The sequence below is a fragment of the Gallinula chloropus genome (assembly GCF_964237585.1).
Source record: "Gallinula chloropus genome assembly, chromosome: 2".
Classification (NCBI taxonomy): Eukaryota; Metazoa; Chordata; class Aves; order Gruiformes; family Rallidae; genus Gallinula; species Gallinula chloropus.
In genome coordinates, this window is record NC_140086.1 from 56,131,488 (window position 1) to 56,144,038 (window position 12,551).

General features: G+C 39.4%; 1 protein-coding gene across 1 annotated transcript in view; it reads right to left on the bottom strand.

The window, feature by feature from the left end:
- PIEZO2 (piezo type mechanosensitive ion channel component 2) overlaps positions 1-12,551 on the bottom strand; it is a gene marked incomplete at both ends in the record, with an annotated part of 304,315 nt that overhangs the window by 24,251 nt on the left and 267,513 nt on the right. Inside the window, 2 exons of the mRNA XM_084260620.1 lie at positions 4,614-4,789; positions 9,687-9,853. Of these exons, the coding sequence (XP_084116746.1) occupies positions 4,614-4,789; positions 9,687-9,853 (343 nt within the window). The remainder of the gene's footprint in view (positions 1-4,613; positions 4,790-9,686; positions 9,854-12,551) is intronic.

Below are 12,551 nucleotides of genomic sequence, written 5' to 3' on the forward strand. Positions count from 1 at the left end.
GTATAGTGTAACACTTTCCTTAAAAACAGTATTAATGGCAGGGGCACCTCTGTCCTGCCAGCTCGTTTGGCCAAGACCCTTTACAAACCACTTCATTATTTCTGTGTGTGTGCGTGCAAAGGCACACAAGCATTCTCCAGGCAAAACCTGGAGGACTGTCAGCATGGTGCAGGGCTTTGGTGAAGCCATTTCCTACAGGTACAGGAGATCCATCCCGGAGGCCTGTTTCAGTTGGACTTCCATGTTACTGACCACAGTGCATCACGAGGGAGGCGATTTCCCTTTGCACATACACCTATTGAGTACAGCCAGGTTATTGTACTATCAAGTGAGGTTTTGGTGCTAAAATATAAGGAGGTGGCAGTAAGTAGACACTATTTTTGCAGGTTACCTTTCTACCTGTGTGCTACAATGTTATCCATATGCTATTTTGCATCTCAAGGGTTGAAATTATTCTTTTCAAGAGCACCACCTCTTACTAAGGTGTTGAAGTATTTTAAATGCAACTGTAGTTGAAAGAGAAACTTCTAAGGGCCTTAGGCAGAGCAGCTGTTTGAATTCAGAGTAGCCCGTGCCTGTTCATATACTTTCAATGGAAGAAACATATGCCAGCTGCCCTCCAAAACATGTAATTTCTGACCCATGTCCCAGAAAAATCAAAGGAAAAATGTACATTAATCCCAATAGATATAAACATTTGCCCAGACAAGTCCCCACAAAAATTTGCTCTAAAGCTGTTTTAAATGAAGGATGAATCATGAGAATTATTGACTGGGCAGCTGCTCTGTATCCTCAAATGTCAGGAGATGTGTATGAGATGACACCTGTAGCACAGCCTGTATATTCTTTATATACTTCTTTAGGAACACACTTCCGAACATGGAGGAAACAAGAACACCAATAAAGTGGAGAGATTTACACTTGGCGAAGCTTATGTTGACTCAGTCATTGACTATGACATAAATTTAATCCAAGCATATCTTCCTGAGTGACTTTTCAAATTTCTGTCCTCGGAGACCTTGAAAAGCATTAGCTTCTTGAAATCACTCAAGGACTAGGTATTTTTAATTGAATATTCATTAAAAGCCCCAAGTTCACGCATTTTATATAAAGTTGATCGGGTATCCATTTCAAATGGGGAGATATATATATAGCAGAGATTTTATCCTTGGTGAGCGGGAAATTTCTTACTTTATTACTTCCTTTTTGCTAAACAAATTTACCCTTCCTGAAGAGTTTATTAGTTTAAGAGGTGACTTACAAATTTTTCTTTTTTTCTTGATCCTGTCCATGGGCTAGTTACTGACTAGCATTACCTTTGTGAACTACTACACTCCCCACACCTGAAAGCAAAGATCCCAAACATTTTCCATCATTCATGTTCCTAAATCATACCAGAGTCTTCCCTGATCTCAGACTCTCCTTTCATACTTTCTCCCACCTTCCCAGGCAGACATTACTTCTCCAGTGTGCCCTGCCTCAAGCCCTATTCTCCCATCTCCTGAGGGAAGCACAGATGGAAAATGGCATCTGAAAACACCCTGACTGCACTTGTATGTTCATTTTACAGGAGGGTCAGGGGCTCTCGCCTGCAGCTTCTATAAAAGCCTACACATGGGTAGAGTTGGGAACTGGGTACGTTATTTGTGATGGACAAAAATGAATGCAAACTGAACTGATGACAAAATCTCGGATATCCTGAAATCTGAGTTAGGACCTTTGTCAAGCTGTTATTTCACAATTATAGGCCAAGTCCCATAAAGGCAGCCATCTGGTTTTCAGCAGGTTCCCAACCACGTTTCTGAAATTCACAAACCGTTTAACCTAACAAGCAGTTCATCAGTCAAATGGAAACACAGAGCCATGAATGCTCTACCACGCTAGCTCCTGATCCCTTCTGGTGGTGCTTCTCAAAGAGCTTGTTAAGGATCAACATCAGGGTCTTCTCCTGACCCACATGCACTTTGCACTATGTCTTTCGGATACGTAAGAGTATTTATACCTAACGAGAAGCCAAACAATTACATTACAAATATGTCATTACATCTCCAGCTACTGCATAGAAAAATGTCGGAAAATAAATGACAAACCTACCAGAAGAGAAAATCTCCTCTGTAAAACTCCTTTTGGAGCTTTATCTAGGGTAAGAGCAACATCTTTGGAAAGACTTACAAGGGGCACCCCTGAATTTCATGAGAAATTCATAATTCTTGCAACTGATCAGGAAGGTTATTCTCTCTGGAAATCTAGTGTTTAGAGCACTGAGCAGACACCCACAGTAATTCCCATTCTGAGTACTGAGGAATATATATTATTATCATGGAATAGCCTCTGTGCTTCTGCTGCCTTGAGTACTTCCAGACAAGCCCACCTTACTCATGGATCTAACACCCACTACAGGATTTTGGGTAGGGCAACCAAAGAAAGATGACCAGGAAGCTGGTTAGAAAGCTTCTGCCCTTTCCCAAAGGATTTTCATTGCAATCCTATGTTCACAATCATAGGGATGCTTAGGATTTAACTAGTTGCTTTTACATTTACTGGAAGTCATGACTTCAAATTTTAAAATGCCCCCTTCTCTTGTTTGGGCAATTAAAAAAAAAAGATCACTCAGATGAAATTTAAACCATTACACATTTCTATAAAAAAGGTCATAAGCACTTTTGCAATCCAAGGAAGAGACATGCAAGGGTGCCCCAATAAACAGATGGCATTATCATTCAATCAACAGACTCATTTTTTGCTTCCTCTAATTACGGGTCATTATTATTATAGCAGATGTGCACAATTTGTGCATACTCTCAGTGCAAGACTATTTGTCCATTACCAGAAAGAGAATTTGAGATTAGAGAAACCAGTCATGATTTTGCCTCTGCTTCCTTTGTTGATAGGTCCTGTGACATCTTCTGAGGAAAAGGAGATTACAGCAACACATATGAAAGATTTAACTTTTTTCTGTTGCAAGGCAGGTCCACAGAATCCCTGCATTCTCTGAGTTTGAAAAGAGATTTTAAACGTGTAAGTATGCTCAAAGCAAGGTGACAAAGAGGTGGTTATTCTAGGGGGGGCAGGGGGAAAGAAAGAAAGAAGAGAAAAAAGATATAAGTGGAGCTCAACACTGGATATCATCTCATTGAAAAGGCAGAATTTATGCATGAAAATTTGTCTTTTTTTTATTATTAGTTTTGGAATTGGTCTCCCTTTGCTTCTACTTAAAATTCTTGTTAACATGGTTATAAATAATGTTAACTTCTACCTTTAGCAAACAGTGTGACCAGAACCTATTCAATGAAAGCAGGAGTGATATTACTATCCTTTCTTGAAGTGGAGTTAAATTCTGCCCTGCAGATATCCAAGTGGCTCCAAGTGAGCTGGTGAGAGAATTTGGCTTTACATTTTTCTCATGTCATCTGAATCCAGTACAACTTTGAGACAAAACAGAAAGGTGTTGCTTAGGTGGGTAGTTAGCCACCAAGAAAGATTTGCTCGGATTTGGTGTTTTTACTGGAGCGAACCTCTCAAAGGCCAGTGCCCACCCTGGGGAGCAATTTGTGAATATTTTGTTGAAGCATAGTACTCACAGGCACTCTCTTACACTTGCTTTGCAATAACATCAGAAAGGAAGACAAGTCCTCATTATTTTCAGTTGGCTACTCTCTACCCATATGTCATTAGTTACAGCTAAGCATAATTTACTGTACACAGAAGCTACCAAGTTTGCTGAGTATCAAACACAATGTGGTACTGCTTATTCTTCAGAGAAGAACAGGAGAATGCAGCCGTTTATGAAACAGCTGGATTTCCAAAGCCCTCCCTTCTTCCCCTCATGTTGGGCAATGTCTGCAGCCTCTGGAAAGTCAAGAACACCGGGGACATGGTGGCAACAGGATGCCTCTGTAAGAGAAGGAAGTGCGTGTGGGTGCCTCTGTGCACACAGAGCAGCAGGAGCATGCAATAGTATCAGCAAGGGACTCAACAGCATTTGTCTTCAGAAAAGAATGAGGAAGATGGTTTTCCTGAAATAATGTGGGTATTTGATCCACAAACTGTGCAGCTCTGCTGGACTGCAATCACAGCAGTTAGGAAATCAGGCTCTCCAGATGATCTCTCTCCTGTGTGTAAGAGAGAGGAATTTTGTTCTCTTAAATCCAGAGTCTCTCTCAATGCAAAGCCTTTTTTTTTTTTTTTTGATTCATGGGCCATAGAAAACAATTTATTTCATAAAGAGAAAATACTCACAATGAGCAATTGTTCCTCAGACTCCACACCTGAATACCTAACACAGTATCCCGTAAGCATCCTCAGCATGATCTTATCTTATTTTCCATTACTATTTTACAAGATCAGAACCCCTGTCAGTGACTCCTAATTCTAGCGGAAACAGAAAGTAGGGTGGTAGTCATGCAGAGGAAAAGGACTTAAGGCAGCAACTGAGTGCACCGCTGTAAAGGAACAGTAACACATGGCAGAGATTTCACTGTTAAAATGGTATGGATAAATCTAAAAGAAGACGCAACATTGATTAGAAAGTTCATCACTACTTAGACATTATCTAAAATAACATCTACTGTGTGATCCCTCTTATCTTTCACAAAATAAAATTAAATCAATACCTGGAGATACTGTCACGAGAAGCTGCCGAATCTAAACTATCCATTCTTTCAGATGCTTGCAAACCGGAAACTTGACCAGGATTTTTATCAATCGAGTCCAGTCCTGACTCCTTAGAAAGTTTCATCATGTGGTTCTGGTAATACATATGGATGCTCTCCCGTGTTGGAACGTTTCCCTGTGGAAGAGAGTAGAGGTAGAGGACTGTGCAAACAGCTTCCTAGTAAATAACAACCTCCCACTAGTAGTTACTTGTCAGAGTACAAGTCAGATTTTGGCTTTTAAATCACCACATCAGGATGTGGTGGGTTTTAAAGCAAAACTGGAGCAGTTTCAGGCTATACATAGCCAACAATACTCTGCTAGGTGGACTGCAGATGGTTCAGAATGAAAATAAGACGTGGGCTGGGACCCTGCCCGAACCTGCACCCTAGCAAGTTTTGCGATACGTAGTTTAGATAGCTTCACTGACTCTAAGATCAATTGTACATTTTATTGGTGGTCAGTAGCAGCTTTTATAAACAGAAGGAAAAAAAACCCCAACAAAACAAGTAATGTACAAACTGATATTGATTCTAATTAGTGTGTCAAAATAAGAATGTATTCATCAAGTGTGGGTACAGCTGGAAAAACCATGAAAAATGCACAGAAGACCATTACCACTTCTCTTCAAGATCAAGCAAGTTCATGAAAGGATGGTTTCAGTAACTATCAACCAGCCCAGATATGGGCCCAGAATCAAGTCTTTCTCACTATGATTTTGCAATCAGAATTTTAAAGGTGCATTGTAAGAATAAATCTGAGAATTTTATAGCCTCTTCTTAGGCAGAAACACATCTAACTCATTTCACTAGCAGTTGCATTGATTTCAGAAGGTACACTAAGAGACAAGCTTAATAGTATTTTATTCTGACTTACAATGAAGCCTTTTACCACCTAAAATGATAAAAGTACTCTAAAATAATGTCCACATTCCCTTTACTAATTTTACTAGTCACTAGTATTTAAACTCTGGTTCTCTACACTGTCCCAAATCCAAAATTTTCAAAATCTGAAGTTTTGTAAAAAAATATTAAGAAGAAAATCTAAACAAAATCTAAACCTCATTTTTTAAATTAGGCTTGTTCGTATAGAAGATGTGTTGCTTCAGCTGCAATAAATGTTTGTGCCATTATGACAGCCTGCCTCTGAAATCATGGCACACCCTAGCTCAACTGCAGGCCTAGGATAAAGGACAAGAGCTGTGACAGCAAAAGTGCCCCACACAACTAATGGAGGACTTGATGTCAGGTTCTTCTGTAGCTGGAAGAGAGACCAAAGGAACTTCATACATCAGCTAACTGTCCCCAACTCCACACTGGACAAAGAAACATGTCACTGTGATGGTTGCAGCAAGGGTTTCCTTTCTTGGGTAGAAATGACAGACATGGGGCTGCTACAGAGTCTTAGGGATGCTAGGGAGGAATTGATGATTCCAGTGTTCAAAGGTACTGGTATTTCACACAGAGGAAAGAAAGATTCTAAAAAAACCCCTTAAATGTAAAGCTATTGACTGAGGAGGAATTCTTTGAGAAATCCTTCCAGAAAAATTAGGACTGAAGTAGGTTATATCAGCCTATGCAAGGACCTATGACCTCTACTGTAATCAAAATAGCATCAGGCTGCTGGCAACATGAAACTGAAATAAATAAATCTATCAGGAACAAATGATGGAGAAATGCTATACAATCAAGGTGAGAAGTAGCAAAGAATGATCAAAATAAGGCCCCAAATAACTAATGACCGTAGAAAGGCAGCAAGTGTGGCTTCTGCATAAATGTTAAAACTCTCAAAACTTGAGGGCAGTGAAAGAGAATCACGTAATTTTCAACGAGGATGCTGAAATAGCAGGGACTTCTGAGTCAGGGCAAAAAGGAGTATCACTACAATGCTGTAATATCAAAGCACAAATTTTATAGAAAGGATGAAATGGAAGACAGCTTGAAGAAGAGATGGTATGGGTCAAAAAGCATAAAGTCTAATAAGTAAATTGACTGTGCCAGGGCTATCACAGTCTGTGTGGGTAGACTTGAACCAACTAATATTGCAGAAGTATAACATGAAGGCTTAATTTTTGACCATCAAACCAGGAGTGAACTAGTGCTTGTTAAATATTAAGGAAAATTACAAAAGGTGTCATCACAACAATAACATGCAACAACTCAAGCTAATTTTCAAATATGTAGAACAGGTAAATGTCACGAAAGAGCCTGCATGCACACACATATGCAAGTCACCAGAATGGAAAAGATCTGGAGGAGGAAGCAAGAAGACATCCTTCAAAAAGTGAAAGTCAAGAGGAAAAACAAACAAGAATGAACTTTTATAGAGTTCAATGTAATACTCCAGCAAATTAGACCAGAACAGAAGCCGAGAAATAACTTGCTAAAATTAAAAAAAAAAAAAGAAGAAAATCTGATAACAAAAAGATTTTCAAGACTATCATAAGGATCTCCTACCAGAAAGCCAGAGAATCAAAAGGTGATCAAGGCATCTAGATGTGTAAGGACAAAAAAATAAGACTGCATTTTTTATGTTCCTCTTCGCTGCAGAAAAAGTGACCAACATTCCTGATGTTGAATCCCATGGGATGATTGAAGTAATTACTTTATAAAACACAAACCTGAGAACAAAACAATAAAATGAAGACTGAGTGGAAGGTGCTCACTCAAGAGGACTGCAGAAACCTACAAGACCAAACAGTGCCAGGGAGAGAGAAGGTACCACCAATCATTAAACATGGCTTCAGGAGTGATCATGAGTGATCCTCGTAAGAAATTAAGTGTTCGTAAAATATAGTCTCTGGGGTCCCCCCTCCTGTAAAAGAAAGTTATTAAGCTGATGGAGGGAGGCCAGAGGAGGGCCACAAAGATGATCGGAGGGCTAGAGCATCTCTCCTATGAAGACAGTCTGAGAGAGTTAGGCTTGTTCAGCTTGGAGAAGAGAAGGCTGTGGGGACACCTTCCATCAGCTTTCCAGCACCTGAACTGGCCTACAGCTGGATAGGGTCTGTTTACAAGGAATAACAGCTTTATGATGAGGAAGGGTAGGTTTAGCTTAGATAACAGGAAGAAATTCTTCACTGTGAGGCATTGAAAGAACTTGCAGAGAGAAGCTGTGGCTGCCCCTTCCCTGGCAGTGTTCAAGGACAGGTTGGATGGGGCTTTGGGCAACCTGGTCTGGTGGAGGGTGTCCCTGCCTATGGCAGGGGGTTGGAACTAGATGATCTCTGACTTCCCTTCCAACCCAAACCCTTCTGTGATTCTGTGATTCTATGAAAGCAGAGTATTTGTCTTTTACTTTTCCTCCATTAAAAGAGTGGAGACAAAGGCCACAAACAAATAATTTTCTTTACAAAGGAAGGTCACTGACTGGTTCCGCCAAGGAGTTCTGCTACCCAGCATATTCAGAAATGTGTGTAAGGATGAAAAGAGTGATGTGATAAAGTTTGCAGATGAAAAAAAATAATCTGGGATATTCCAGGGTAAAGTTAACTGAAGTACTACTGAAGAAGTTTATAAGTGACTTGGTAAAAAAATGGCAAGAAAGGCAACGGGAAAAATAACCCAAGCTATATATGCATGACAGGCTTTATGCCAGCTTATGTTAACCTCAAACATCTTGGACTCAGAGTGTACAGACCCCTGAAAATAGGCCGCTTTCACTAAAAATTAAAGTAGCTTGACTATTAGATCTTAGTAGGAAAGCAAAAGAAAACACATCATACTTCTGTATAACCACGTAGTTCACCTGCAGCTTGAAAACTGTCTAGTTCTGCTCATCCACTCTTAATAGGGCAATATTAGAACTGGAAATAGTATGAAGGAAGAAAATGATCAGAGACACCAGATGGATTCCATGTGAAGAGATGAAAAAAGGAAAGGAACTTTTCAATTTTGAAGAGAATGATTGAGGAGAAGACACTATGCAGATTTTTGCAATCAGGAATAGTAGAGGAAAATAGAATACATCTCTGATCTAAGGAGACCCCAAAACAATCAGGAAGCAGGTTTAAAATTTTCAAGAGGAAGTACTTTTAAACACACCACATGGAATGACGTTACAGAGTTCTGTATTGTAGGATCTTCTGGAAGCCAACATTACCATCCACTTACTACTCGACACCTTGGGGAAAATAATGGTAACTAAACACTACCACTGAAGCAGCCCCTCTCTTCATGCTCAGTGCCTCCTGGCCAGAATCCCCCTGACCAGGACAGCCATCCTCTCGAACCTGTGGGATAGTGAGCTGCCTGCTTATTGCACCAGCAGACACTGGACAGGTAGTACAGGGCTTTATTAAGGTCAAGAGAACTAACGTGTTGTTGACCTTTTTGACCTATTAATCTCTGAGACAGTCTGCAGCTTTTACTAAAATCTAGAAAGAACTAGAAATGAGGCTTCTATGTCAAGTTTCCAGGAAGAGTTTGGGAGCTGGTGACATATGTAAAAATACCTGTGCCTATTCATCCAACTTCAAGGTATCACCTACTTGCATATTGAAGATCCAAATACATTTCTGTTACACTATCAATGTTAATCTTTGATAATAATGGGTTGTACTAATATATAATTAGTTTTTGGAGGGCTACATAGCTTCATTGTGAATGCAGAAAATTATGCCTGTATGTTTCCAGTCATTTCCAAGGCAAGTTGGTCTGCAATATGGCAGAAATAGGCAGACTGAGGTAGTTTCTGAGCTGCTTCAAATGCCATGCCTTCTCTCTATTTGAATCTATCTTGTCCTCTCAAAACCACACTCTATCACCACGGAGTTTCAGCCAAATCCTTACAGAAACCTCCCAAAATTATGTTTCCAATATTTTTTCTGTGTGCAGATAATAAATCAAGTAATTTCTTAGTTAGGTATTTATAAAACAGCAAGCAGTAAAAGACTCCAGATGTATTTTTAAGATATACATGTAAGAGAGATATTTACAATTTTTCTCCTTAACACAATGATCTGAAAAGACAGCCTTCCATTTTCCACTGAGCTGGGAATGGTATTAGCAGGCAAAAAAGACCAAAGGTGTTACCTTCTTAATCTCCCTGGTCAGCATACAGCGCTCAATTCTTAGCACAGTAGAGATATCGATGTGTTCTCTTGAGATGGAATTAAGCCAAGCTGTAAAACTGTCTAGTGTTGCCAGGAAGAGGACCCAAGTGAACTTCAAGATATTAAATATCCTCTTGATGATGTTATCTAAGGCAGAGGAAAAGCAACAGAGTTAATGAAGGCAAATATCTTTCAATGTATTTCTGCTTAGACTTAGGTTCACTTTTCCTTTGTTGTCTAATAATAATAATAATCCAGACTGCAAGACCCTGTCACAGTAAGGAATATCTGAAGATGTCTGGAGGCCTTTTGGCTGTCTGGGCCATTTTCCTGCCTGTATGTCTAACCTTATCATCTGGAATCCCTTTTCCAGCCTGTAACTCCATGGTCTTGCAATCACAAGTCACATAAACAGTCGCTGATCTTGGAGATATGCTATATGCACAGGTCTGCAAAATGAACCCCAAAGATGTGGGCATCTCTTGAGAGCTATTCAACATCCTCAGCTCATGTGATCTCAACAGCTGCTCAGCCAGCATGCTGAGTCAAACCTCTTACTGATCTATTCACTTGTGTGTATTTCTCTCTGCACAGAGCTTGCTTTTTCTGCTCCAACCTTGCTTACATCTGAATTTGAAAGCCTAACCTGCCTAAACAGTCTTTGAATCTCTCACACTTTTCCTACCACCTAAACACACCTGTTTGCATTTGCTGGTCCCAAAACTCTTTTTTCAAATAGGCTGCACTGTGTCATCGGTGATCTCAGATCAACTAGCTGAACTAGCACAAATCACATAAATTATTTATGAAACGTTACTCCTGCACCATGTTCCCAAGGCAGTACATTCTCCCATGAGAAAGGCTTATGAGTTTATACCAATAATAGCTTTATTTTGCTCGATGCAGCTGTCTCAAGTTAATTTCTCATTTCAGTACTTCCTTTAGCATTGGCAATTGCATTTCTCACCCAAAAAGCAGCACTTTCAGTTTATTTTTCTTCCACTCCCAGTTCTTATACAGTTCTGTACAAATACTAAAAAAATTTTCCAACTAGTCAGTTCCTGAGCTAGTTGTCCCTGTCAGGTTGCAAATGCCAGAGTACTAACTCTAAAGATCAATGTCAGAGTAACCAGCCTAAGAAACAATAAAAACCTGCAAATAATCTGCCATGCACAGACAAAATGTTTGAAGCAGACACTAAGGAGCAAACCTGAGTGCTAAAAGCATGATGCTTTTAACAACTAATTTCTTATCTGTACCACAAGATGGCATGCAAAACTTTGTGGAGTGCATATTTGTACCTTACAAAGAATGGAAAGGTGAACCTACAATAAAGCAAAAGTCCTCCCATGAGGCAACGTGCACGTGTCTCTGGGTGTGCAGGCAGGGGTGTACATGCACATATGTGTGGAGAGAAACTAAGGAAAAAAACCCAATTTGTGGTACAATCCTGTAAAGTGATGCTGAAATGGCCACATGTGCCATTTACCTGGACAGTACCACAGAACTGCTCCAGCGCCTCTGAACATAAGAACATTTAGTCCCCTTCACTTGGTCATATAATTATTTCAGAAATATTTTGCCCTTTTTTATTTTTTCAGGCCTTTTCTATGTCAATTAGAATTGGAGATATCTTATGATTTATCAACTTAAATTTTATTTACCCATATGTCAGCATGCAGGTCTTGCAGCTAAGGAAATCTCGCCTTTGGAAATTAAATGTAAGGATGTTTCTACTTCAAGGATCATCAATTTCTTTTGAATTCCAGATATGAATGATAAATATTTTGAATTGGTTAAAAGAAAATGTATACATTTTCTTTATATATACTCATATATACAAATGTACAATATACATTTTTTTTAACCCCACACTCTTCCTCACCAGTATATAATTTCTGCTACTGACTGCAGAAGAATCACAGCTCTCAGGTATAAATTATCTTTATCATTGCCCACCCTTGGCATGCCATAGTCATACCACTGTGCTTTGCCAAGCACTACCAGTCTAATCGGAAAGGTCATTTTTCTCTGGGACAGAGGTGATTTAGCATACATTTTTAATGATGTTGTAGCTGTTCTGGCAGCTTTGTTGTTCTCCAAAACTTTTTAAAAATAATCCTTTGGGCATCGATTGCATCTAAGCATCTTCAAAAAGGGAAACAAATATTTATTTTCTGCAGAGACTGTTATTCTAACCTGAAGGGTCAAACGCAGAGAAGGCTTCTCTCTGCCTGTGAGTGTGAGACAGGATTTAATGATACTAATAATAATGATACTAATGCTTCAGAACAGTTACTGTCTGTTTTTTTCCAACCAACACTTTTAACAAATTTTACCTCAGAATGGTCAATGTATTTCAAAGAAAATATAAAGCACCTTAAACTGACCAATGTAAAATTATTTTAAACCTCCTCTTTCTCTAACTCCTGTGTACTAGCAACAGTTAAAACACTTCCGTGTTTTAACACATGTAACTGCATCACCAGTAAGTAATAAGTAAAAGAGTCCCCAAAACACCACCAAAAAACCCCCACAGCAATGCAACTTGGTTATTTGAGACCACTGCTCTTGTGAAAAAGAAATGACATCTCCCATATCCTTGTAACATCTACCCTGTGGCTCACTCAGGGATACAATTCTAACTGGAACTGTGGAAACCAATTTTAAATAGAGAGGAAAAACAGATTTGATGACAAATTCTCACTCAAGGTAAGCCATCATGAAGACTTACTGAAGAGGAGAGTCTTTTTTCTTCTTTTACTCCAGTTAGAAACAAAGACCCAAGCTTAGAGAGTTATGATCCATTACACTTCTTTGTAGGAAAGCTTTCAATAAGGGCTAG